This window comes from Cervus canadensis, chromosome 21, assembly GCF_019320065.1.
Source record: "Cervus canadensis isolate Bull #8, Minnesota chromosome 21, ASM1932006v1, whole genome shotgun sequence".
Classification (NCBI taxonomy): domain Eukaryota; kingdom Metazoa; phylum Chordata; class Mammalia; order Artiodactyla; family Cervidae; genus Cervus; species Cervus canadensis.
Genome location: NC_057406.1, coordinates 36,297,799 through 36,324,517, shown reverse-complemented (window position 1 = coordinate 36,324,517; position 26,719 = coordinate 36,297,799). Strand labels below are relative to the sequence as shown.

The 26,719-nt window shown below is 41.5% G+C and overlaps 2 protein-coding genes across 18 annotated transcripts in view; one reads left to right on the top strand and one right to left on the bottom strand.

Moving 5' to 3' along the window:
- The window catches only part of PPFIBP1 (PPFIA binding protein 1), a 195,949-nt gene that overhangs the window by 93,805 nt on the left and 75,425 nt on the right, over nt 1-26,719 (bottom strand). For 4 of the 17 annotated variants that reach the window (XM_043441025.1, XM_043441022.1, XM_043441020.1 and 1 more), the window contains one exon: nt 10,943-10,985. The exons of the other annotated variants lie outside the window; for them this stretch is intronic. The gene's annotated coding sequence lies outside the window, so the exon portion shown is untranslated. The remainder of the gene's footprint in view (nt 1-10,942; nt 10,986-26,719) is intronic. 17 annotated transcript variants of the gene reach the window in all.
- C21H12orf71 (chromosome 21 C12orf71 homolog) lies at nt 13,617-17,964 on the top strand. The gene is made up of 4 exons (XM_043439922.1): nt 13,617-13,731; nt 14,963-15,079; nt 16,461-17,122; nt 17,659-17,964. Exons 1-4 carry the CDS (start codon nt 13,617-13,619, stop codon nt 17,962-17,964), a joined length of 1,200 nt encoding a protein of 399 aa, XP_043295857.1.

The window sequence follows — 26,719 nt, the reverse complement described above, 5'->3', positions numbered from 1 at the left end:
CAGGAGACTCGGGTTCCATCCCTGGGTTGGGAAGATCGCCTGGAGGAGGGCATGGCAGCCCACTCTAGTGTTCTTGTCCAGAGACTCCCATGGACAGAGGAGCCTGGTGGGTTATGGTCCACAGAGTTACAAAGAGTCAGACATGGCTGAAGCAACTTAGCATGCACACACGCAAAATGAGGAGGTGCTGGCCTGGGCCACGGTCGGCAAGTCGTGTGGGCCATTTTGAGAATTTAGAGATTATCCTACATCCAGAGGGATGATTCTAAATGGTCTTAAGCATGGGGATGACCTGATACGATTTGAGTTTCTAAAACAAATCTCCCTTGCTCCACAGGGAGCCAGAGAGGGTGTGGGAAGGTCCAGGTGAGAACTGGTGGATGGATCAAGTGATGACAGAGAAGTGGACAAACTATACCGGGAGACTGAATTGACGGGACATTGGGAATGATTAGATGGAGGCTGAAAGTATGAAAGAGAAGGAATGCCGTCCTGGATGATGTACAAAAAACTGGGCAGATGATGGATGTCATATATAAAAAACACTGTAGGAGGAGTAAGTTTGAGAGGTTATGGTCATAGGTTCAGTTTGAGAGATTTCCATAAAGCAGTGGGTGAATATTCTAGTAAATGCTAGTCTTCAAATATGATACATGTGTTTAAAATAAAATCTGACAAATACAGTTTCAACCAGGGTTTTGGAAGTATTCTGGGCTGAATATAAGGTTATAGTTCTCAAATTCTTCTCTATGACCACATTCCTAACCCCACCCCAGGGTATTTTCAGTTTGACCACTTGCTCTGAGGGTAAAGAACTCTCTGAAGAGAAAGGGGGAAAGACAGCCTACTTGTAGGCATTCTAGGCACAACATGCTGACAGCCATCCCCTTCTCTGTCTTGCCTCCATAACTTGTTCCAGTCCTTATCTGTGGACTACTGATAATCAAGACACCAAATTCACGAAGAACAGCGAGTCTCAGGGTATGGTTCCCAGCCCAGGCAGCATCAGCAAAACTTGGGAACAGAAATGAAAATTCTCAGGCCCCAGCCCTGACCCACGAAATCAGAAACACTGAAGGTGGACCTGAATAATCTATACTTTCACCAGTCCTCCCGGTGATTCTAATGCACATTCAAGTTTGAGAACCAGTGACAAAAACCAATCAGATTTCCTACAACTGTTTGCTTCCTAAATTTCATAATTCTATTTTGTGCTACAATTTCCTCGGTCCTCCAAAATTATAGTCAACATCTAAGTAAGACTCCTTCCCCAGGTGAGGCCATCTCCCTTTCGGGTCCCACACTGTCTCCCTCAAGGTGTCCAGACACCCAGTTTTTCCTCCACTAACCTGAACCTACATCTTTGAGTCCACTGTTGGTGGCGCTGCCCTCCTGCTCTGAGCTCTCTCCCTTCATTCCAGCTGGACCACTCAGAATGTTGCTTTGTATTACACACTACGTTAGCACCTTCCTACTGGGATCCTGCCTTTTATTTGAATTCAGCATAGTGTCTGATATAAGCAGAAAACCTAATCAAATCTAAACGGTTGTTACGGATCAGTGTTTCTCAAGGTGGGGTCTATTGCCAAGTGTATGTTGGTTGAGAGGTCAGGGTCTCAGCCCCATTTCTAGTCTATTAAACTAGCAACTTCTACACACCGGGGTCTGCTCCTTCAGCGCACACAAATTCCCCTGCTGTAGATGAGATTCAACTTGTTAACTACAGGCTTAGAACTGCTTCTTCAGTACAACACTTAATGAATCCCTGAACTAAAATGAAACGAAATGACAAGAGCTTATCTTGTTCCTAACCTGTGGCCCACACCGTAAATGTATTCTTCAAACTGTAAAGTTTTAAAACAACGATAATCACACTTTATCCTCAACAAATACTGTGGAATAATTTCTGACCAGGGTCTCTTCCCAGCCTACACTCATGGAACAGATTTTTCAGTCCTAATGAATTTTACTTTTCAATTGTTGGTCCAGATACTAGGGCTTTAAGACCACTTAGAAAAGATCTTTTTCATCTATTTCTCTTAGAAGTATTCATTTGTAAATTGTTAATGTAAGCTTCAACAGAATGTAAACATGGAATTTTAAGTGTAAAAAGAAAATACCAAAATAGCTGTCAAAAGGCAAATGACATTATTTATAACTAGTGACACATCTTCCCCCAGCCAAAAATATTTCCTGGCTTTAGTTATGAGAGTTAAACTTAGTCCCCACAACCAACTGCCCCACCACTCCCTCACATCAAGTGGGTACATGAGCTTCACCCTTGATCTCCCCAACACCCCCAAAATGCCTGCAGACCGACAAATCCAAGGTCAAAACAGTTGCTACAGAGCATGTTATACAACAGAAGCAGAAGGAAAAGACATGCGATTTTTAATAGAATTGTAAGAGAAGTAGCTATGAAACAAAAAAGGACAAGCTCTTTCCTAGAATTAGCATTGGGTTTTTCTTAAGAAAGACCAATTTGTGTTCATCTTTATTTTGTCAAACACATGCAAATCCTTTGCTTTTAAACTGTACTAATTCAATTTTCATGATCCCTTTCTAAACTGAGGTACGAAGTGGAAAACAGACACACACATCTGAAATCTAAAAAAATTAATAGCCCTGGGGGTTCTGATGTATGTTAACTTTTATTTTTAAAAAATTGCCAAATTCCATTTCTGAGATGTATTTTAAAAGAAGTTTTATAGTTGTTCATGGATGGAACCTATTTTGGCTCATTCTGGCTAGCAGGAAAATGTTTCTCTTTTTAATTGATACACAATTTAAATAAAGTAAAAGTAATCCTTTTTAGGTACACAACTCAATGGGTTATTTTAAATGTTCATAATCATTATTTTTTTTAATTTTTATTTTGTATTGAAATATAGTTGACTTACAATGTTTTAGATATACAGCAAAGTGACTGTTACACATACATATGTTTTCTTTTTCAGATTTCCATTATAGGTTATTACAAGATATTGAATATAGTTTCCTGTGCTAAACAGTAGGTCTTTTGTTTATTTATTTTATATATAGTAGTGTGTATCTGTTAATCCCTAACTCTTAATTTATCCCTCCCCCACCCTCTTTCCCCTTTGGTAATCATAAATTGGTTTTCTATGTCTATGAGTCTATTTCTGTTTCATAAATAAGCTCCTTTGTATCTTTTTTTTAAGATTCCACATATAAGTGACAACATATGATTACTTGCCTTCCTCTGACTTACTTCACATGATAATCTTTAGGTCTATTTTGTTGCTGCAAATGGAATTTTCATTCTCTGTTATGGCTGAATAATATTCCGTTGCATATACACCATGTCTTCTTCAGCCATTCATCTGTCCATGGACATTAGCTTGTTCCCATGCCTTGGCTCCTGTACATAGTGCTACTATGAACACTGGGGTGCATGAATCTTTTTGCAATTCAATGAGTTTTGGTAAATGCATGCAGTTATGTAACTACCAGTAAAACAGTATTGAGCTGTGCTGCCTGGTACAGTTGCCACAGGTAGCTAGTGAGCCCTTGAAACATAGCTGGCCCAAAATCAGAGATGTAAAATATAAGACTTCAAAGACTTGGTTTTTAAACATGCAAATGCATGTATCTTATTAATATATGGTGAAATATAATATTTTTCATATACTGGGTTAAATATAGTACAGTTTAACTCTACCTTTTCCCTTTTTTAATGTACTTATAAGAAAAAAAAGTTAAAAGTAACTGGCTAGCATTTGTGGCTCAAATCACATTTTTATTGGACAATGCTGATATATTAATAGATTATTTCTGTTCCCCAAAGAACGCCCTCCGTCTCCTCACACCACATACCATTTCCCCTTTCCGGGCTCCTAATAATGACTGATTTCCATCCCTAAAGTTTTGCTTTTAAAAACAATGGGTTGGTCAAAAAGTTTATTCATGTTTTCCCTTAATACCTAATGGAAAAACCAGAATGAACCTTTTGGCCAACGCCAAATTTCCTTTTTGTGTTTCTCCATAGTTATTTCATGCTGTGTTTAGAGCTTTAAAAAAAAAACAAACTACTTTTAACATTAACATTTAACATTAAACTTTTAACATTAAAAGATTTGAAAAAGTCTTACCTGATAATTTCTTATAATTTTCATTAACCAATAAATATCCTTTTCATTAACCAGTTCCAAAGCCAGTAGGCCACCACAAATGCATTCTGAGTAATAAACCATCTTCCAGAAGGAGATGTGCACAAGTGGTTCATAACTGAATGGAGACTATTGTGCAGACACACAACAGCATCCATTCACAGATGCTGCAGGAGGTGAAGAACCTCCCATAGCATAATTGTATTCAGCCTCAGGGAAGTGGAGAGAAAGCCTTATCTGTGCTAAGAAAAGGCTGGACAAAAATATAAGGCACTGAAAAAAAAAAAATATATAAGGCACTGAACGGGTAAATCATTTAAAGGTGGGAGGAGGAACAGAGACAGGAAGTGGGGGCTACAGGGAGTATCTACTGGTGGGAACTCTGCAGTGGCTGATGATAATGGCCAGAGAGATGTAGAGAGACATCCAGTCCACAACCTACCCCAGACTCCACTGTTCCCATTCTGCTTTTCTTCTGATTCCCTTCAAATTAAACTGAAGTTAATTAGTATTTATAGCAGGCTTTTACATTTCCTGCTCCTATTCACATTCACAATTCATTCCTTCTTCAGACACTGTACACCATCTTTCTGATTTTCCAAATATAAGAACAACACTGTCGATGAGCCCCTATCCATGTTTTCTCCCACTGAGTTACTTAGACTGCCAGTCTATCTGTCTCTGAACTCTTCGGGTCCTTCTGGATAATCAACCTTAGGCACATCTCCTTAGACATCTACCCCTGGCTCCCACCTCCACTCCTTTCCTTTGCAATCTTCTAGAGAATGTGAACAAAGGTCTTTGCATGTTGAACATTTTACTGCTAGTCCTTTAAGGAAAGGCAGTAAAATGCTAACTAGGTTCTTTGAGCTGGGGTTTCTTTTTTCCTCTGAGATAACTGAAAGCACCAGTGGGGAATTCCCTGGTGGTCCAGTGGTTAGGACTCTGCTTTCACTGCCATGTTGTTGCTGTTTAGTTGCTAAGCCGTGTCCGACTCTTTGTGACCCTAAGGACTGTAGCCTGCCAGGCTCCTCTGCCCATGGAGTTCTACTGGACTGGATTGCCATTTCCTTCAATGGCAATCGAGCCCAGGTCTTCTGCTTTGCTGGCAGATTCTTTACCAATGGACCAGGTTCAATCCCTGGTTGGAGAACTAAGATCCCACAAGTTGTGTGGTGCTGTCAAAAAAATAAATAAGAGCACCTGCAAAGATTACATCTTCCCACCTTTCCCCCATAGATTTCTGTGGAAATTTCCACCAAAGGGACTCTACCCGTTCAGAGCAGATGACACTCATTTTACCAGTGCTTAGCCCCAGAAGATCCTTCTGCGTATTTCCACCCCAACTGGAGAATGCACTAGAAATGGAAAAGTCTTCAGGGTGGCTCCCATGTTAGTGACACCCTGGGAAAGGAGGGTTACCCATGACCACAGAATCCCAGAGGGGTTCACAGATCTGCCACCATGCTGGCAGATGCAGACACCACCCAGAATGACAGGCAGGGACCTGCCTTGTTCTCCTGGAGGCTCCAGTTCATTTGGGGGGGACATTCAGAAAACCAAGTATGGCTATTAAATGCACACATGATTTTAATATACAATTAGAATGGGCAATGGGTTTATTTTTGAAATTTTAAAATAAAACCAAAACATTCTACCCATAGAGGCAATGCCAGTGAAAGAGGAAGATGTTTCAGGTTCCTCAATTATGGAATGAAAACAACCATCTGCCATGCATCCCATATATATAATCTCTAATCATTATAAAAACTCGGCAAGGAAGATATTGTTGTCTATAGTTTATGGATGAAACAAAGCCAGGTTAAAAATGACTTAGATGCTGCTAGAAGTGGCCTGAAACTTGGTAGGCTCTCAACTGGAAACGTATGCAGTTGTTTATTTTAAAAATATTGAAAAATAGAGGACATATTTTAACAGAGGTAGGAAAGGACTGTAGGTTCTCTGTATTTGGTGTTACACAAGGCACTATCAGTCTTGGCCTGAAGTAGGTATAAACCTTGACATTAAGGAACAAAACAAGAAAAGTTATACATTTATGGTTAGCAACTGTACAAATGATTTGCACTGAGTTCTCACTCAAGAAATAAAAAAGCCGATGCTATCATGTAACAGCCTGGCCACAGGACGTTGGGGAATTCAATCAAGCCACAAATGGGGCTAATAACTGCAATGCCTGCATACTGGAAAGGGATGCTGTAAAGACTGAATGAGACAATCTATACACAAACTGTTCATACTGTCTGCAATGTTTCAAAATACTTCAATGTGAACAAATTAGCAAAGCTGATGATTATTTTTAACCTGTATGCTAGGGCAGTTGGCATTTGAAGAACTAATCAAAAGCTCATATAGCTGACTATAAAGTCAACTATAGTTCTCTCTGATGAAAACTACAGGGTTTTTATTTAGCATAATGGCTGTCGCACATGATTTTTCATCAATCAAATGATCTTCATGATGGACTCTAAGTACTGTTCAGACATTCCCACTCTTGCATAAACTGAATGTAAGACTCTATGCAAACCAGCTGTCTAAACCTTTCAAAACAGTGCCCTGGGTGGGCTTCCCTGGTGGTTCACTGGTAAAGAATCTGCCTGCCAATGCAGGAGACACCGGTTCAACCCCTGGTCTGGGAAGATCCCATATGTCTCGGAGCAATTAAGCCCATGTATCACAGAAACTGAGTCTCTGCTCTAGAGTCCAGGAACCCCAACTACTGAGCACCCTTGCCACAACTACTGAAGGCCAAGTGCCCTAGAGTCCGTGCTCCAAAACAAACAAGCCACCCCAGTGAGAAGCCCACACACTGCAACTAGAGAAAAGCCCACACAGCAGTTAAGACCCAGCACAGCCTAAATACATAAATTATTTTTTTTAAAGCAAAACAGTGTCCTCATCTAAAGATTCCCACTAGTTCTGTTTCTAGACACTTTGAAGGAAATTTTGCCACTCAATCCTAACAAGAAAGTTAACTAAATCCCAATAGATTAGCTAGAGTATTGTTCCATCTGGCTCTAACAAAACTTTCTTTCACAGTGTTATCCAAATGAACAACAGGACAGACCACAGGATCTTTCAGAGTAGCTCTGTCCTAAAGAACTTTCTATGATGTCAGAATTTTTTTTTTTTTTGCCCAGCACAATAAGGTAGCCCACAAGCTACTAAGATTCATTTCAGTTCAGCCGCTCAGTCACGTCCAGCTCTTTGCGACCCCATGGACTGCAACACACCAGGCTTCCCAGTCCCTCACCAACTCCCAGAGATTGCTCAAACTCATGTCCATCGAGTCGGCGATGCTATCCAATCACTTCATCCTCTGTTGTCCCCTTCTCCTCCTGCCCTCAATCTTTCCCAGCAACAGGGTCTTTTCCAATGAGTCAGTTATTTGCATCAGGTAGCCAAAGTATTGGAGTTTCAGTTTCAGCATCAGCCCTTCCAATGAATCTTCAGGACTGATTTCCTTTAGGATTGACTGATGTGATCTCCTGGTCCAAAGGACTCTCAAGAGTCTTCTCCAACATCACAGTTCAAAAGCATCAATTCTTCGGCGCTCACCTTTCCTCATGGTCCAACTCTCACATCCATACATTACTGGAAAAACCATAGCTTTGACTAGACGGACCTTTGTTGGCAAAGTATTGTCTCTACTTTTCAATATGCTGTCTAGGTTGGTCATAGTTTTCTTCCAAAGGAGCTAGTGTCTTTTAATTTCATGGTTGCAGTGACCATCTGCAGTGATTTTGGAGCCCAAGAAAATAAAGTCTGTCACTGTTTCCATTGTTTCCCCATCTGTTTACTAGGAAGTGCTGGGATGGGATGCCATGATCTTCATTTTTTGAATGTTGAATTTTAAGCCAGCTTTTTCATTCTCCTCTTTCACTTTCATCAAGAGGGTCTTTAGTTCCTCTTCACTTTCTGCCATAAGGGTAGTATCATCTGCATATCTGGGGTTACTTATATTTCTCCTGGCAATCCTGATTCCAGCTTGTGCTTCATTCAGCCCAGCATTTCATATGATGTACTCTGCATATAAGTTAAATAAGCAACGTGACAATATACAGCCTTGACATACTGCTTTCCCAATTTTGAACCAGTCTGTTGATCCATGTTGGTTCTAACTGTTGCTTCTTGACCTGCATACAGATTTCTCAGGTGGCAGGTAAGGTGGTCTGGTATTTCCAGCTCTAAGAATTTTCCAGTTTGTTTTGATCCACACAGTCAAAGGCTTTAGTATAGTCAATGAAGCAGAAGTAGATGTTTTTTTTCTGGAATTCTCTTGCTTTTTCTATGATCCAACAGCATGTTGGCAATTTGATCTCTGGTTCCTCTGTGTTTTCTAAATCCAGCCTGAATATCTGAAAGTTCTTGGTTCACATACTGTTGAAGCCTCACTTGGAGAATTTTGAGCATTACTTTGCTAGCATGTGAGCTTGCTATAAGGTAGCAACAAGGAGACCTACAGTTCTCATCTGCCGCTATTGTTGTTACAGGTAGTCACTGAGCACTTGAAATGTGATGAGAATGACTGAAGAAGCATTTTTATCATTTTAATGGTTGCATGTGGCTACCCTGTTGCACAGCACTATTCTGGGGCTTACAAAACAAGACTGTATGATGTTTTTGTGCCTGCCATTAAACACTTGTATCTGTGGCAGAAATTCAATCTATGAGTTGCTTTCATGGCAACATTGGTTGGTGAAGTTCCGGGAGAGGAGACCTATAATTCTCACCACTGTTATTGTCGACTAACAATATTCAATATTTATGATGTATAAACAGATTCCTTGAAGTTGGTACCTAGTAGCAGCAGCCTGGCTCTAGGGGGCCTCTGGACTTCAGAGGCAGACCTGGGTAATATAAACTGCAAAAGCTAAGACTGGGGTGAAAATACACAACTCAGAGGACTGTCACGAAAACTAAATGACCACACCTGTGAAAGCACCGCTGAACTTTGCTCACACCAAAATGCTATTTTCACCACCATTCTTCTTTAATTAAGTACATGAGCTTTGATAAAGCTTTATCTGTTTGGGAATGGACATACAAATAAAACATAGGAAATTATACCCATCCTCTCCCTAATCCCTTAAGTAATGTCAGCTAAGAATTCGATCTGGAAAAAGGATATCCTTGTCACAATAGTTCTTATAAGCAAAATAAACCATGGGGACTTCCTCTTTTCTAAAGAGTATGATCTGTAGTCCATTTAAGTTATATTTATGTAGTCCAAGTAAATCTATATTTATGTTGGTTTTTGTCTCCAAAGGTAAAACAATACATTAATATGTAAAACCACATTATAGCAGCACAAGATAAATAAAACAAATTCAGGACAGTGATCCTGGGAGATGTGGGGAAAGATGAGGCTCAGGGAAGGAATACAAAGGGACTTAAGTTTCATCTCCAACATTTCGTTTCTTTTCACAAAAACAATGGGTTAAATATGCCAAAATGTTGACTTGACCAAATTTAGTTGTAAGTGTTATAGGTATTAAATCATTGACTATAGTTTTATTTATTATTTTTCAAAAATTTATTTTGACCTAATTTTAGATGTACAGAGAAGTTGCAAATACAGTATCCATGTATCTTCACCATACTTCCCTTAATGTTAACATCTTATGCAACCATAATACAATAATCAGACCAGAAATTTAACTTCAGGACAACACCATTAACTAAAATTAAAAACACAATGAAGTCTCCCCAGGTTTCCCACTCACGTCCTTTTCCCATTCTGATAATTCCATCCAGTTATTTCTCTCTAGTCTTCTGCAGTTTCTCAGTCTTTCCCTGCCTTTTATGGCCTTGACACTCATTATTTTGTTGAGTGTCTCAAAAATGGGGTGTGTCTGATATTGTCTCATTATTAGGCTGTGATTACACATTATGGGCAAGACTACCACAAAAATGACGCTGTGTCCTTAGTGTACTATATCACAGGTTTGTGATATCTTTTTATACTGTCAAAATATTTCATAATGTCAAAAGATGAAAAATCAGTAGCTATATTAGTCTCGGTTCTCCAGAGAAACAGAACCAATAGTACACATATGAATGTGTATATATATCAACACACACACACACACACACACACACACACATGAATGACAGAAGAGGCTTATCATAAGGAATTGGCTCATGCAAGTTAGGGAAGTTGAAAAGTCCCAAGATGTGCCCTTTGCAAGCTGGCAACCCAGAAGAGACAATAGTGCAGTTCTAGTCCAAGTCCAGTGGCCTAAGAATCAGGAGAACTGATGATGTAAGTTCCAGTCTGAGTCCAAAGGTAGGAGAAAACCAATGTCCTAGCTCAAAGACAGTCAGGGAGAGAGAGAAAATTCTTCCTTCCTCAGTCTTCTGTTCTATTCAGGTTTCAAAGGATTGGAGGCCAACCCACACTAGGCAGGGGCCATCTGCCTTACTGAGTCTACTGATCCCAAAGTTAATCTCATCTGGAGGCACCCTCACAGACACACCCAGGATAATGCTGAACCAAGTATCTGGGTACCCTGTGGCCAAGTCAAGCCAACACATAAAATTAACCATAATAGTAGCTTAATTTCTAAGTCAGAAACTTTCCACTTTATATATTTAGGCTCTAAATCCCATCAAGTCAAATGGATTTGAGGAAGCATTCCAATTTTTAAACTTCTCATTATTATTGGCTTCAGTTCTAAAACATTGTAAATTCACCTCATACTATCATTTTTAAAACCTCAAGAGCTTTATTATAGATGATTCTGCTTCAAGAGAAAAGGTAATGAGCCAGCTATACTATTTAGATAATATACCTGTGATCCAAGGAAAGGTAGGTCACCAAGTCAAAATAAGGCCCTAGGAAAGAAATGAACACAAGTGGTATTGTTAATGAGGACCCTGATTCCTCTGATTTGTTATCAGAAGTAAAAGCTAAGTCACCTTTTAGAATTGATTACACTCCTCAGCATGGCATCCTAAAGATGTGTTGTTACTTCAAAGATGCCTTAGGAAAAAAATATCAGAATAAATTATGTAATATATGGGGGTGCCCTGGTAGCTCAGACAATAAAGAATTTGCCTGTAATGCAGGAGACCCAAGTTTGATTCCTGGGTCAGGAAGATCCCCTCGAGAAGGGAATGGCTACCCACTCAAGTACTCTTGCCTAGAGAATATATAACAAGCAATTAACACTGATTATCCTTTTCCTGGGGTAGGTGAGAAGGCAAGTTTCAGGGACTTTGAGCTGTATATGAAATATATATGTACACATATGCATTTAAAATGAAATATATATGTATACATATATATACAAACACACATATACATATTGAGAGAGAGAGAGTATACCGAGAAATGGCAGTATGTACAAATATGTAAGATTTCAAGTTTTCTCTGATGCTTCCCCTGTGTGAAGCTCTTTTCTCTTCAAGATGATTCTATACTTTAGTAGTTTAGGCTGAGAAATAATTTTTTCCCACTTAAATTTTTATGTTTAGTTCAAAGCATTCCATTTGCATGGGTAACGGTATAGCACACAGCTTCTCCCAGACCTTCACTCCAGCTGCATGGAAAGAAAGCTACTCATGAATCCTTTTCTAGGCTCCCAGTGCCCTGGGAGGCAGTCATAGAGTTTTTATGAAAACCCAGAGCAGAGGAATCCAGATCTCATCATGCCAAAGAGGAAGCTGAATATTTATTTTAAATCTCATTTTACTCTGCTCCAAATGTGGATGCCATTGCTTGGGGCCAGTCCTGTGGACTACATACTTAGAATACACAGTTCCACTCAAAGGAGTTTCTTCCAAGGCACCAGAACACAGGTTTAATTTTGGCCTAAGTCCTAGGAATTTTTCAGGAAGGAGGCAGGTGGTCAGCCTCCCGAGAGACAGGAGTGTGTAGAGGGTAAAAGCACGAGCTCTGGAGCCAGACTGCTTATGTCTGAGCCCAGGTTCTAGGGTTTATGGTTTGGAGATGTGGGAAGGGTACCTAACTGCTCAGGCCTTGGTTCCTTTGTCTGTGGGTGGTGGAGGTTTAGTTGCTAAGTCATGTCTGACTCTTGGGACCCCATGAACTGTAGACCACCAGGCTCCTCAGTCCATGGGATTTCCCTGGCAAGAACACTGGAGTGGGTTGCCATTACCTTCTCCAGGGTTCTCTGTCTATAAAACAGGGCAACTAACGATGCTTAACTGATTGGGGAGCTGTGAAGATTAAACAATAAGCACATACAAAGTGCTTAGAATAGGACCTGGCATGCAGTAAGTGGCCAATAAATGCTACAGAGGAGGCTGCTCCTGACCTGAGCTCCCCAGAATTAACCTGCCATGTGACCTCTGTAGAGTACAGATGGCGTCTCCCCAATTCCAATTCTGCCTATTTCTCACACCAGGACATCATAACTCCTGAAACAGACTGACCGAAAACAATCTAATTTAACAAAACCTAGAAATTTAACCAGTGGGACTGACCAGGTGGCTCAGTGATAGAGAATCCACCTAGCAATGAAGGAGACCTCAGTTCAATCCCTGGGTTGGAAAGATCCCCTGGAGGAGGGCACAGCTACCCACTCCAGCAATTTTGCCTGGAGAATCCCATGGACAGAGGAGCCCAGTGGGCTACAGTCTATGGGTCGCAGAGTCAGACAGGACTGAGCGACTAAGCAAGAGCGTGAGAAATTTAACCAGTACAACAGCAAAAGCACTGTACTGATACTGAGCAAATGTAGCAAACGTTAAATATAATCTTGTTAAATGGAAATACAGAAAAATGTTTGAAAAAGATCTTTTAGCAACTAATAGATTCCAATGAGCTCGAGTTCTTTAAGTCAGATCAGTGTTTCTTGGCTTTTCTCCTTTTCGTGTGTGTGTGTGTGTGTGTGTGTGTTGAAACCTATGCTTCTTTTTGGATAAATATAAAAACCGTATGGTTTCTTTTAATGCTGTTTGTAACTTGAAATTTTTTTAAAAAGTGACCCAAAAAAGTTCTAAGCAATATTAATTTAGGAACATGCCTTTTCAACATGTAAATCAACTATACTTAAGTGAAAAAACAATTTTTTTTAAACATAACATGTACTTTTTCCAAGTATGTACGCACTCCATTCCTTGGAAACTCTGAGTGGAAGACCTACTCCCTTCCTGAGAGTCACTGATTGACCCAGAAACAGTACCCCACAGCCCCACAGTTTAGACCAGGCTGGCAGTTGCTCTAACTACATTTGTTAAGATGATCCTACTGTTGGAAAGTTTAATTTTTGTTTAGCCTCTGCAACCGACTGACTGCCTTCAATTCTATATGACCCACAGTTGTCCTCAGAATTTGCACATTTGGGAAGCAGACAATGAAAGACTTACTGCTTCCACCCATAAAGTGCCCCCAGAGACATCACCAATCCCCTCATAATTCCATGATGCCATTGGGAAGGGGAGGGCAGACCAGGAAGTGGGAGGACCCAGTGAGGTCACCAGGGGTGTCAGCAGAGGAGCATGACAAGGAAAAGCAAAGCTCCAAGTCTAGAAGAAACCAAGGCCCCTCATGTTATTGAAGAGACTGTCAAAGGAGATAATATCGAGAACAAGGACAACAAGGACAGAGATCCAGGTAACAGAACTGGTGTAAAATAATACAGACAACCTCAGGAATAAAGCCGACGCCCAGCTGGGAAGCTCAAAGAAGAATACAGAGGTCTTCAACAATGCATTCCTCCATACCTGTCCACATCCATCCTCACTTTTTTTCTTCTAACACCGGGAAATAACCAAGTATTATTATAATCAAGCCCCCTGCCCATGCCACGTATCCCACCCTTACTCTCCGAAAGCAGCAGCCAACCTTTTAAGTTTTGAAGCTGTCCCCCAGTACTGACTGGGCCCCTCTTCTGGATGTGGGGAGGGGGTGCAGACACTAAGCTGCCTCTGCCTCCTCCCTCACCTTCTCACTCAGACACGGATGAAGTAGAGTCCAGGCCCACTGGTACCACCTCGTCTCCTCCCATCCATTTCTCAACCCAGGGCAAACCTGCTGATTCTATTCTCGTGGAAGTCAACCAGTAACATTCATGCTGCCAAGAGCACTGGAAGTTTTGTTGTGTTTGCTTGTTTTCATCATGTTGAGCATTCAATATACTTTGAGTTAACTGGAAAAATGCCTAATAAATGAAACCACTACCCGAGTATGTGCTCATAGGATAAAAACCAAGTTCCCTAACAGGGGTGGAAGGCTTTCCATGTTCTTAGTGTCCCTGTTTACCACTTCATGATTGATCTCCACCCCACACCTGGCTGTTTCTCACCTGGGAGTCCTTGCTCACGTGTCCCGTCTGCTTGTAAGGTCCTCTCCTCCAATCACTCCCTCCTTTTCAGCTAACTTCCACACCCCACTAAATACTGAGACCAGAGGGAATCTCCTCTAGGAGGCTTCTCCTGATGCCCTCTCCTGAATCTCCACCCTGGCTGCACAAGGTACCTCCTTCCATTCTCCCATGACATTATTTTTAAGTTCTGTTGCTGCAGTTACCATTCAGTTCTATAAAAGGCTGCTTATGTCCATTTCACCAAATAGGTTCTAAATTCCCTCAAGACAGGAACCATCCTGGACACCGACGTGACAAGAGGAAAGGAACTGTCATGGCGTTTGTCCCTCTGCCATCGAGAGGGAGTCTTGTCAGCTGAGTTGATGAGGGGATGGGATATTTTGGGAGCAAGGCACTGGCTCCTGTAGCTTTCAATCCCTTTCTTCTCTCTTCCTACACTTCTGACTATAACTTGGGTCCTTGTGTTACCATGGTAACCAACAGTCCCAGAACACAGACTTCCGGCAGTTGGACTTTTAGCTACTGAGACTCGGGACCTGAAGGATTTCTCATGTCCCCAGTTTATGGCTCAGGAGTTGGCAGCACCCCTTTCACGTGGGCAGCCACCAGGGCAGAACATTACAGAGACTACAACAGGTGCATGCACGTGTGCATGTGTATTCCTACCCTCTCCCCCGGTTTCTACGGGACATCATAGAAAAAGTGCTATCAGATGGTGGAAGGATGTGCATCTAAATGGCCATAATCTTTCTGGGAAGCAACTTGGTATCAACTATTAGGAGCCTTTAATACATGTGTGGTCTTTGATCGATTAAACCCACCTATAAAAACATAAAGGGAGACACAAAGACTTATTAACAAGGGGTTTTACTGCAGGTGTATCTATTAAAGACAATAACTACCTAAGTCATTAATCAGAAAGTGGTTTACAGTGACAGAAGAGCCATATACACGTTTAACATAGGTTGTGCCATCAGTTCAGCCAGTTCAGTTGCCCAGTCGTGTCTGACTCTTGGCGACCCCATGGACTGCAGCATGCCAGGCCTCCCTGTCCATTACCAACTCCCAGAGCTTGCTCAAACTCATGTCTATCGAGTCTGTGATGCCATCCAATCATCCCATCCTCTGTCGTCCCCTTCTCCTACTGCCTTCAGTTTTTCCCAGCATCAGAGTCTTTTCCAATGAGTCAGTTCTTTGTATCAGGTGGCCAAAGTATTGGAGCTTCAGCTTCAGCATCAGTCCTTCCAATGAATATTCAGGACTGATTTCCTTTAGGATAGACTGGTTTGATCTCCTTGCAGTCCAATCTGCCTACAGTGCGGGAGACCTTGGTTCAACCCCTGGGTTGGGAAGATTCCCTGGAAAGGGGAAAGGCTACCCACTCCAGTATTCTGGCCTGGAAAATTCCATGGACTGTATAGTCCTCGGGGTCGCAAAGAATCGAACAGGACTGAGCAACTTTCACTTTCACTTTCAGGTTGTGCCATAAAATATAATAATCTCAGTTTCAACTAATGTGACTTTCATATCTACATATACACATGACTGTACATATATATATATATATATGTACACATATATATATTATTGTATACACATTAGTACATATAAATAAAAAGAAAAGATTATAAGGAAATCCACCAAAATGTTTTCACGATGATTATCATTATCTCTGGACAGGGGAATCACAAGCATATTTATTTTCATCTTCATACTTTTTTATATTTTTCAAATTTTACACCATGATCATTTTTCTTTTATGACACAAGTTTTTTCAACTGTAGTAATAGATGATATGAGGCGTCCAGTGAAGATGCTCAGTGGAGAGGGTTGTATAGAGCAGGTTTTTAAAGGGAGAGGGCTGCCTCCTTTGTTCTTCATTGGAGATTGTAAAACAGACGAACTTCTCTCAGAGTGGGATAGTTCCAAGTAGAAAAAAGAATGGATAATGTTACTGGGTAAGTACCATATTACCCTCCTCTTCTCCCCAGTCCCACTTAGATTTTCTCTTTTGAAGATCCCTGGGAGGAGGGAGACCTGAGATTTGAGCCTTCGAACTCCATGATGCACTCATTCTCCAGCTCTGAATCAAACCTGAGTCTCTCTGTGGGCTACTTCCCCTGTGAGGACATCTCCTCCTGTGAGAACACCCTCTCCTGTGAAGATTCATCTGCTGAAGGTCCTTCAGTCCACTTTGTCCCTCCTATCCAAGGGTCGTGGCGGACTGAAAACACAGGGAGGCTCCTAGCAAGACGAGACCAGACACAGGACGGCCCAGAAAAGTTCTGCAAACTCAGCATCACCCTGGCCTGGGATGTTGACGTGGCCTCTAACAATTCAGACTCGACTGCTAACTGTGACCTAAGTGGAGACAACAGAGACAAGCACCCCAAAGAGAAGACACAGATGACTCTCAGCAAACTGGACGGTCTTGTGCAAAAGCTTGAGAAATTTCTAGAGAACCAGAAAGATGACAAAGATGATGACTCTGTGTTCCCTGAATCTGCTCAGGAGGAAGACTCCCAGCTGCCTAGCAGCTCCCTTCCAGGTATGGCTCAGGTTAGTCATCAAGAACATGGTAGCTGTCAAGATTTGGCCAAATTCAACCCACTAGAACATGAAGATGTCATCCAGTTTCCACAGATTCATCCAAGGCGTCAGAACCAGGAGCTTGCTAAGGTGAGCAGAGAGGTGCCTCACAGGCAAGCACAGGACAGGCCTGGTGGAGGGTCCAGGTGGGAATGCATGGAGCATTACTCCCCACTATAGAAGGGACAGCATAGAGGTGAAGGCAAAATACCGAGGAGCCCTGAGAGAGAGAAGAGGGTAGGAATGTAAAGACAACAATTATGACGAAAATATGAGTGTGTGTGTATGTAAATATTAATGAGTACTGAAACTCAGCATATGCTGGGTTGTGTATTATCATTCAGTCATGTCTGACTCTTTGTGACCCCCATGGACTGTAGCCTGCCAGGCTCCTCTGTCCATGGGATTTTTCAGGTAAGAATACTAGAGTAGTGGGTAGCCATTCCCTTCTCCAGGGGATCTTCCTGACCCAGGGATCAAACCCAGGTCTCCTGCATTGCAGGCAGATTCTTTACCATCTGAGCCACCAGGGAAGCCAGATAAAGGATCTGAGCTCCCTAAATGGACAAATACTGACCTCACTGTCGCCCAGGTTGCACAATATCTAACACTCGTCTTCTTGGCAGATAATAAGCGAGGCAACTGGCAGCCAAGGGACAGATATTGCAGAGACCTCCTCAGTCTCATCAGGTCTACCAGAGAAGGAGGACACTCACTCCAGCACAGAAGCCCTCTCGTGTCTGAATTTCGGGTGCGTCTTCCGCTGGCTAAGGCACCAAGTCCTCCCCTCACTTTTGGGAAGACAGGATCCCAAGAAGGCCACTGAGCGCCCCCATGAACTGGCACAAAAGAAAAGATTCTCTCACAGAAGCAAGAGAATCCAACCTCAAGAATCCTTCGAATTAGGACACCCCATACCACCAGATTTTTAAACTTTTTGATAGTCCCTATTCTACAAGCCCCACAAGTTGTTCTTCCCAATAAACAAAATATATATTCTTTTAAAGAATTTACTTATTTATTTATTTATTTTTGGCTGCCCTGAGTCTTCATTGCTTTCCAAGGGCTTTGTATAGTTGTGGTGACTGGGGGCCTCTCACTGCGGTGGCTCCTCTTGTCTCAGAGCATGGCTCCAGGGCACACAGGCTTCAGGAACTGCTGCATGGGGGCTCAGTAGTTGTGATTCTTAGACTCTAAGGGCACAGTCTCAATAGCTGTGGCACACAGGCTTAGCTGCCCAGCAGCATGTGGGATCTTCCCAGGCCAGGGATCGAACCAATGTCCCTTGTATTGCAAGGTGGATTCTTAACCACTAGGCTACCAGGGAAGCCCTCCAGCTGACTTATTATTTAAGAGATAAAGTCATGTAAACACATGACTATAAAGGGTTATGGCAAGTAAGAGTATGCACATGGTCCATACTGAATACCAAATAACCAATTCAACACAGGTAGGTTGATTTTAAAAGGTTGCATATATGAGGTTCTTTGAGTCACAAATATGGTTAGTCTAAAATGGAGGATTTTACAAATTGGCACAGAGTTAAAGTGTGCAATCCTGGCAGGTTATACATGACAGACACTGGCAAGGATGTTGTCCCAGGAAAGAGTACTATGGGAATGAAGAAATCAAAGAATAGTGCGTTTTTAGCAATCTACACCCATGGTTACACCCTGAGTCTCTGCACAGCCGACTCCTCACTTTTATCTACCTCTGAGAAAATTTCCCATTCAACTAGCTCACCTGAATGCCCTCCTTCACCTTCAGCTGCTCCCTGACTTTACCAAGACTTTGAGTTCATTACCCCATGAATTTCATTCACTTCCTTCCAGGAGCAGACTTTGCCCCTCCTTCCCAAGCCACGGCACATCCACCACATCCACGGGCACTGACAACGACCACCCTTTTCTTTTCCCAGATCTTTTAATCTATGCTCTCCAAATTCCCCACAACAGTCTTCCTTCTCTCACAAGAGCCAACACACAAACACAGAAATTACCTTCTCCACTTTCTGGAGAATTCCCGCAATGCCTTCTCAAGTCCCCCGTGGCCTGAGGCACTCATCCTTAAAGACACTGCTCCAGGGTTGCTAAGAGGCCAAAAGTGATTCTTCCAGTTGACATGGTCAACTTTACTTAAGCTGTCCCCCAGTCCCCACCTTCACACCATGGCTGGTATGTTTCAGCTCTCTGGATATGACTGTTTTACCTACAGACTCTGACCTCTTGAAGACAAGTACCACGTTTTGGTTTTTACTGCAAGATCTTAACAGAGTCTGCTATAGAGTGATCTATCTCTATATAATCATTTTAAGGTCTGAATATATTCTATTTCTCTTTTTTCTCCTACATAATTTTTTTTAAAAATGAAATACAATAGCTTAGACTTGCTATTCCTTAAGTCAAAAAAGTCACTGGTCAGCAGGTTTAAGAGTAGGAAAAGAGGGTTGGGGGAGATAGGAAGAAGAGAAAATGGCAATCTGCAGAAGGTCAGGGGAGGTGGTGACCTACAGACTGAAAAAACTAAGGCCAGAGGAATTTAGCAACTATTATTAATTTGAAAATTTAATTCAACAAATATACATGGAGCCTTACTGTTGCTTTAGATGAGACACTAGAATACACCTAAAAGAAAGATGACAACTCCTACCCTCGTGGAACTTGTAACCAGTCTTATTGTCTGCTTAATTCTTTATTAAATAAGTCAACCTCTAAGAAAAACTCACCCCAAGTGAACTACTATAAGATTGCCCACATTAATCAGAAGCCCTGTTCATTTGTAAGATTTCCAACATATTAGTGTTTACTTTTCAGTGTTGTATAAACCTGTTTGACAAGTATGAACCCACCTCTATGACTCAATGTACTTTACAAGCCTTTATAATAAATATTCTTTATAAAAAATTGTAATTCCAAATACTCTTTGAGATTGTTCTGCTACATCTTAGAAAGTGATTCAAAGTGTTTAAAAACAGGAAATATTTCAGTACATCCTCATTTATTATAGTGTCAAATATGCTACGAAGCTCTCAGTTGCATGCCAAACTAGGACCAGGTTCTCTGCTCTGTGTTGTATCCAAGGGACTGGGGCTGGAGGAGACTACCACAAGGCCAGAGAACTGAGAGAAAATTTGGCATGGTCATGGAGAGACTCTTATGGTCATGGAGAGACTTTTATGGTCATGGAGAGACTCCAGCTCTGCAGAAACCTCAAGACTCCAGGAGAATGGCTTCGCTTGCCAGGCAATGTGCTAATCTAATTTCTTCAAGTGAACTGCTCAGTCTTGTGATAAAGTTCAGATGCTTGAATTAGCAAGCTTTTGCCTTATTCATATTCTAGACTCTGTAACAACACAGTAATACAATCCAGCATGCAGGGTGAGAAATTATCAAACAAATGTAAGGAGTATTCAGCTGTCTCCAAATATAGAATTAGGGTAAGTTAACGTAAATTTCACAGACCACCTCATGCCACACCAATTTCTCACTCAGCAAGATCTCAACAAGAGAAAAAAGTATGTGATCATACCATACCAGCAGAATAGAGGCAAATCACTTTTCCAAACTTCAAGAACATAACATGAAAATGCTCAAAAGGAGCAAGGGGTCCAAGGTCTACCTGATCACAAAAATAATGTCCAAAATCCTCTTACAAAACAATGAAAAGAAAAACAAATTAAATTATAAATGAATTCATAGAGTTCTGGTAATGACCCCAGTATTCAAGAATAGTTTTGTCTAGGCAGGAGGGATAGTTAACGAGCTTCAAAAACAGGTCTTTTCATCATGAACTGCAAGCAAGAGAACTGATACTGCATTCAGGGTACTCGCTAATCTCAAGATGGATGGGCAGGTTTTCAATTGCAATGTCCAGAGTCAATCTTTTCCTGCCTCCTCTTACTACCTCAACAAAGAGAACAACACTTTGCTTTCAAAAGTGAAATGAGATCCTCATCAGATAACACCAAGTCACTGAGTGAGCTGGTCATGAGCAGGGTAGGTATAAAAGCTTTAGGATAATTCTTGAAAGAATTCCAAGCCTAGATCAAGGGATCTCCCCTCCTAAACTATTTCTGTTTACTATCTACCTTTCACAGGAATTTCATGGTTGAGATGCCCATTTGATTTCAACTAACATGCCTTTACAAGAGAAGGCTATGGCACCCCACTCCAGTACTCTTGCATAGAAAATCCCACGGATGGAGGAGCCTGGTGGGCTGCAGTCCACGGGGTCACTAAGAGTCAGACACGACTGAGCGACTTCACTTTCACTTTTCACTTTCATGCATTGGAGAAGGATATGGCAACCCACTCCAGTGTTCTTGCCTAGAGAATCCCAGGGACGGGGGAGCCTGGTGGGCTGCCATCTATGGGGTCGCACAGAGTCGGACACGACTGAAGCAACTTAGCAGCAGCAGCAGCAGCAACATGCCTATTTATAAAGAACATTTTCAGACAGGAGGGCAGACATGAAATATCTTTTCAGATTGTGGCTGTTGAATGAAAATTCATCTCATTATTAATTGAATGCTCTCAGTCTAGAAGGAAATCAGAAAGGCAATTTGTTTTGTTGTTCTTCATCTGCACCAACAAAGATTTATTATTTTAAGGGCAAATCCCCCAAACTAAAAGACACACCTCTCTCCCTCTCTCTTTCCTAGAACTTTCTTCCTATGCATCCACTCACAAAATAAAACACTTCTGACACTGAAAATAATAATACATGTTTGCATAGTTGTTTCTGAGTTTCACTTTTGTCGGCTCCTCAGCCGCCTGTCTTTGGGGTCTAGATTTTTTCCAAACAGGGATGGGGGTAAAAAGGAGAAATTTTCTTTAGTAAAGTAACTTTCAAAAATTCAGTTAGCACCATATTGCAACCACCAACCTGGTCATTGATTCTCATAACGATCCAAGATGAATGTGAAAAACACTGGATGAATGACTGAGTGTGGGGAAACAAGATATGCACATGGTCCTGAAGAATTACCCCACAGATAACTTATTAAGGGGATTAGGTACCTGTACAATGAGAGGTCCAGTGAACACCAACTTAATCCAGGGATTAAATCTAGCCTAACCACTATCACATACTTTCTGAAGAGAAGCGGTATATTCTTCCTAGCACTGATGAATCTGAATCTGGTCATTAGGAAACCAACAGGCAGATCAACCCGGATTGAAAGACATACTTTGAGATAAACGTTTTAGACTTTTCAAACATGTTACTGTCATGAAACACAAAACAAGAAACAACAAAAAAGGGAGGGAGACAAGATAATTCAAAAAAGACAAAAAGAGGTCTGACAACCAGTTGCTATTTACCATCCTTATTGAATCCTCCAAATCTACAAAACTATGATAAAAGATATTTTTTAATCATTGGAGAAATCTGAATGGGGGCTGTATATTAAACACTTTCAAGCAATTCAGGAAAAAAATATAAAATAGAGAACGTGAAAACAAAATGGGAAAAAACATTAAAAAAAAAAAAACTCCAGTAAGTAGGGAATCCAGATCTCTGTTATTAAAGTTTCATATTTGCTGTGCCTGTGTGATGTGTTAGTTGCTCAGTCATGTCTGACTCTTTGCGACCCCATGGATTGTGGACCACCAGACTCCTCTCTCCATGGGATTCTCCAGACAAGAATACTGGAGTGGGTTTCCATTTCCTTCTCCAGAGGATCTTCCTGACCCAGGGATCGAACCCCAGGTCTCCTGCGTTACAGGCAGATTCTTTACCATCTGATTTATCAGTGATAGTAACATCTTAAAGGTGTATATATTTAAATCATTAATATTTTTCACTCTAAGCAAAACTTAGGTATTAGTCTGATTTCTCAAGTGATATAAACCAGGCAGTTCTTTAATGTGGATTCATTCATCTGGATACCTGCCTTTGAATTCACTACTGGCCACAAGGAATTCTCAATCTCATGGGTTAAAAAATATTCATCCCCTAAGTCCCTCTAACTGTAAAAAGACAAACTGGAACAGTTGAAAGAAGATTAGCATCTAGGCATTTTTCAAAAACATTTCAAATTTCAGGAGTTTATTTAGCTTTTTTAAGAATGATGTTTGCCCAATGGAGACCCAGGCTTTCTGCCTGCAAATTATCACAAATTTTGGGACTTCCCTGGCAGCCCACTGGTTAAGACTTCACCTTCCAAAGCTGGGGGTGTACATTCTATCCCTCGCTGGTGAGCTAAGATCCCACATGCCTCACGACCAAAAGACCAACATAAAGCAGAAGCAATATTGTAACAAATTCAATAAAGATTTTAAGAAATGGTCCACATCAAAAAAATCTTTTAAAAATTATCATAAATTTTAAGGTCTGGATAGCTCATGTTTACTCTCCAAAGAACTTTGTGAGCACTTTCCATGGTTCTCACAGATCAAGAAGAGCTTGTCACTTATAGTACTATAATAACAATTCCTACAAACTGTTGTGACATTTCATTTTGAGTGGTGCTATATTCTTCTGCTTCTTCCAATGTAAGAAGCAACATAAGCCTAAAGCCACCATTGAGCATCCTGAGGGACTTCTGAGAGCAAAGAGAGGGCTACCATAGTCTTTATTAATTAAACTTTTGTGCAACATACTTTTCACATGATTAAAGCTTTAGATGTTCTCTAAACAAATGCACACATTCATATATACTAAACACTTTGCAAACAATTGAGAAAGTTCAGACTCCCTAAATTCTACACATTCAGGTTCACAACCGAGTTCTTAAATAAAACTTGCTGGCTTCAAGTCCCAGGTCCACCACTTATTTGTGGTAGATCCTAGGAAAGTTACTTAAATTCTCTGGGCTTTCCATTTGATCTATAAAATGTGATACTAATAGTACTCATCTCAAAGTGCTGCAGTGAGGATTAAGTAAAAGTGCCTGACACCTAGTAAATGTTGACAAATTTTAGCAGCTGCTCTAGCCGTCTTATACATCTTTTGTTTTAAAACTCTGCAAGGCTCCTAACGACTACAGCATTAAGTCCAAGCAAACTGCCATTCCGCTTCTTTCCACCAGATTGTGATGTGCTTTCCCAGTCTTGGTTAACAATGCTCCTCCTCACCCCTGCCTTCCCTCCACTACTTGTCCCTGTATTTATCCCTGCTGTTGCTCCGGGTACTTTCCTGCCTCAGTGCCTTTGTTCACACTGTTCCCTCCCCTTGGAACCGCTCCCACATGCTCTTCCTTCAGTCTGCCCTGCCACCTACCTACTCCCAAATGCACCCTTTAAGGCTCACATTAAATCCAAGCTCTTCTGTGGAACTGAGCAGGTTGAAAATAAGTCTCACCTTTTCTTGTGCTACCATCACTACCTGCAGTAAGTGTACAATTTATCCTGTTTTACAGAAATGTGCTTCCACATCTTTCATCCCACTAAACAAAAGCCCCTGCGTCCTGCTTATCTTCTCAGGCGTCAGAGCCCCTGGCCCAGTTTCTAACACATAGTAGCTCCACGATGAATATTTGGAACATTTGAAATGGTTAATCTGCAGGAAATAATTGAAACAGATAATATCTGAAACTGAATGTCATTTCCGCACACATGAAATTTCACTTGCTCCTACTTTAATTAAGTCTAGTCCCTGGATGTTTATACTGGAGGCCGTGGAGTGTGGCCGAGTGTAGGTGTTTCCTGAGTGGAAAAGCTCAGTTCTGTAACAACAGACAGAGCTAGTTAACAAAAAGGCAGCCACAGCTTTTTACTCGCCTTAGTAGAAACTGAGGTCTAGCCTCTCCTTTTTATTTTAAAGATATTTCAAGCCTTTCTATTTCCTCTAGATCAGGGGTTCTCAACCTCTGGCCTGAGGACCGGTACCTCTCTTCAGATCAGCAGAAGCATTAGATTAGAAATAAAGTACACGATAAAAGTAATACACTTGAATCATCCCAAAACCACTCCTCACCCCACCCCCTGCTCCCTGGAAAAGTTCTCTTTCACCAAATCAGTCCCTGGTGTGAGAAAGTTGGGGACCACTGCTCTACATAATATTTAGATGCACTGACTCATTCAAATATGTTTATTAACATTAACATGTGAGTCTACTTAGGGAGAGATAGGTATCTTGCCAGACATAGCACAGGGGCTGTAATTTGAGCTAGGGCTGAAAGGAAGAGCTGGGTGAAGGAGCAGACAATACTCTGCAACGACTGTAAATCCTAAAGGGCATGGCTGGGTTCCAGTGATGGGTCCAGTTTAGCTTGAGCATGGGTGTAATGATAACCGACTGAAGTCTGAGGTAGAGGGATGGAGCCAGGTCACTAAACAGCTTTGAACTGGTTCTTAGGGGAGAATGGAGTTCTTGAAGCAGGAGACTGACATGATCAAATCCATGTCCTAGAAAGAAGTTTCTAATAACAGCAGTGTGGGAGTGAGGTTAAAGTGGAGAGAAGTTGTATCAGGAATATTAGAGAAAAAAATGCTGCCAGGCTAGCTCCACAGTGAGATGGAAGAAGAAGTCCAATGCAGTTCCAGCTCTTTTTTAGTAGTTTTCTCAAAATGGTTTGTCATACTCCTGTTCCATCCTCAGGCCCAGCTACAATGCCCTCCATGCTACACCAGATCCAAGACACTACTCTCTCTGATGGTTAATAAGCATTTACATGAGTTAATGAACACAATGGACAGGAAATTATCTAAGTTGAAATGATGCATTAGATTTCTATTGTGCCCTCAAGTACCCAGGCACCATGGAGCAGATTTCTCCTGGCTCTTTCGTTTATTTAGTATTCATTCACTTACTGAGGTCCCACTATGTATTGGTTATTATTACCCTTCAGGCCAGGGACAGGAGGATAAACAAGACGTTGTTCCTATTCTACAGGATGTTCAAAGTGCATCAGAGGCATTAACTGTCGTTTATATTCAACAAAAGAAGTCATTAATTAGCCTTCATTTTACTTGAAGCTGGGATTACCTGGTGGCTCAGATGGTAAAGAATCTGCCAGCAATACAAGAGACCTAGGTTCGACCCTTGAGTCGGGAATATCCCCTGAAGAAGGAAATGGCAACCCACTCCAGTATTCTTGCCTGGAGATTTCCATGGACAGAGGAGCCAGGTGAGCTACTGTCCATGGGGTAGCAGAGTTGGACATGACTGAGTGATTAACGCTTTCATTTTTTCACTTTTACATGAAGCTATTTAAAAAATGTGTTCTGGATATTGGTCATAGCACCAACTTGAAACACATTTTTACCTTGAATGACTGGTTTTCTACATGAGCTATAAAGCTGAGCTGAGGGAGATTCCTGCTACAATATCTGGGATTATTTGCTTATACTATACAGTAGATGTTTATGAATTTTCCCACTAGCTAAAATTTATTTGTAACCCCAAAACCATTATCAATGGTGTTTCTGCTGTTGTTCGTGGCCATACACAGACCAGCAAAAAATTTGAGTGCCCATGTGCACAATCCCAGCTGAGGTTGAACAAGGCCATGCCCTGCCTTCTTGTTTCAGCTCAGCTCTCCTACTACAAATAAGTGTCCCAGGGACTTCCCTGGCAGTTCAGTGATTAAGACTCCAGGCTTCCACCGAGGGGGACACAGGTTTGATCCCTGGGCAGGGCACTGGGATCCCACACACCACGTGGTGCGGCCAGGAAAAAATCAAGTAAGTGTCCTTTCCGTGGTCTATCCTGTGTCACGTCTCACACTCACATGCTTCTGGTTGG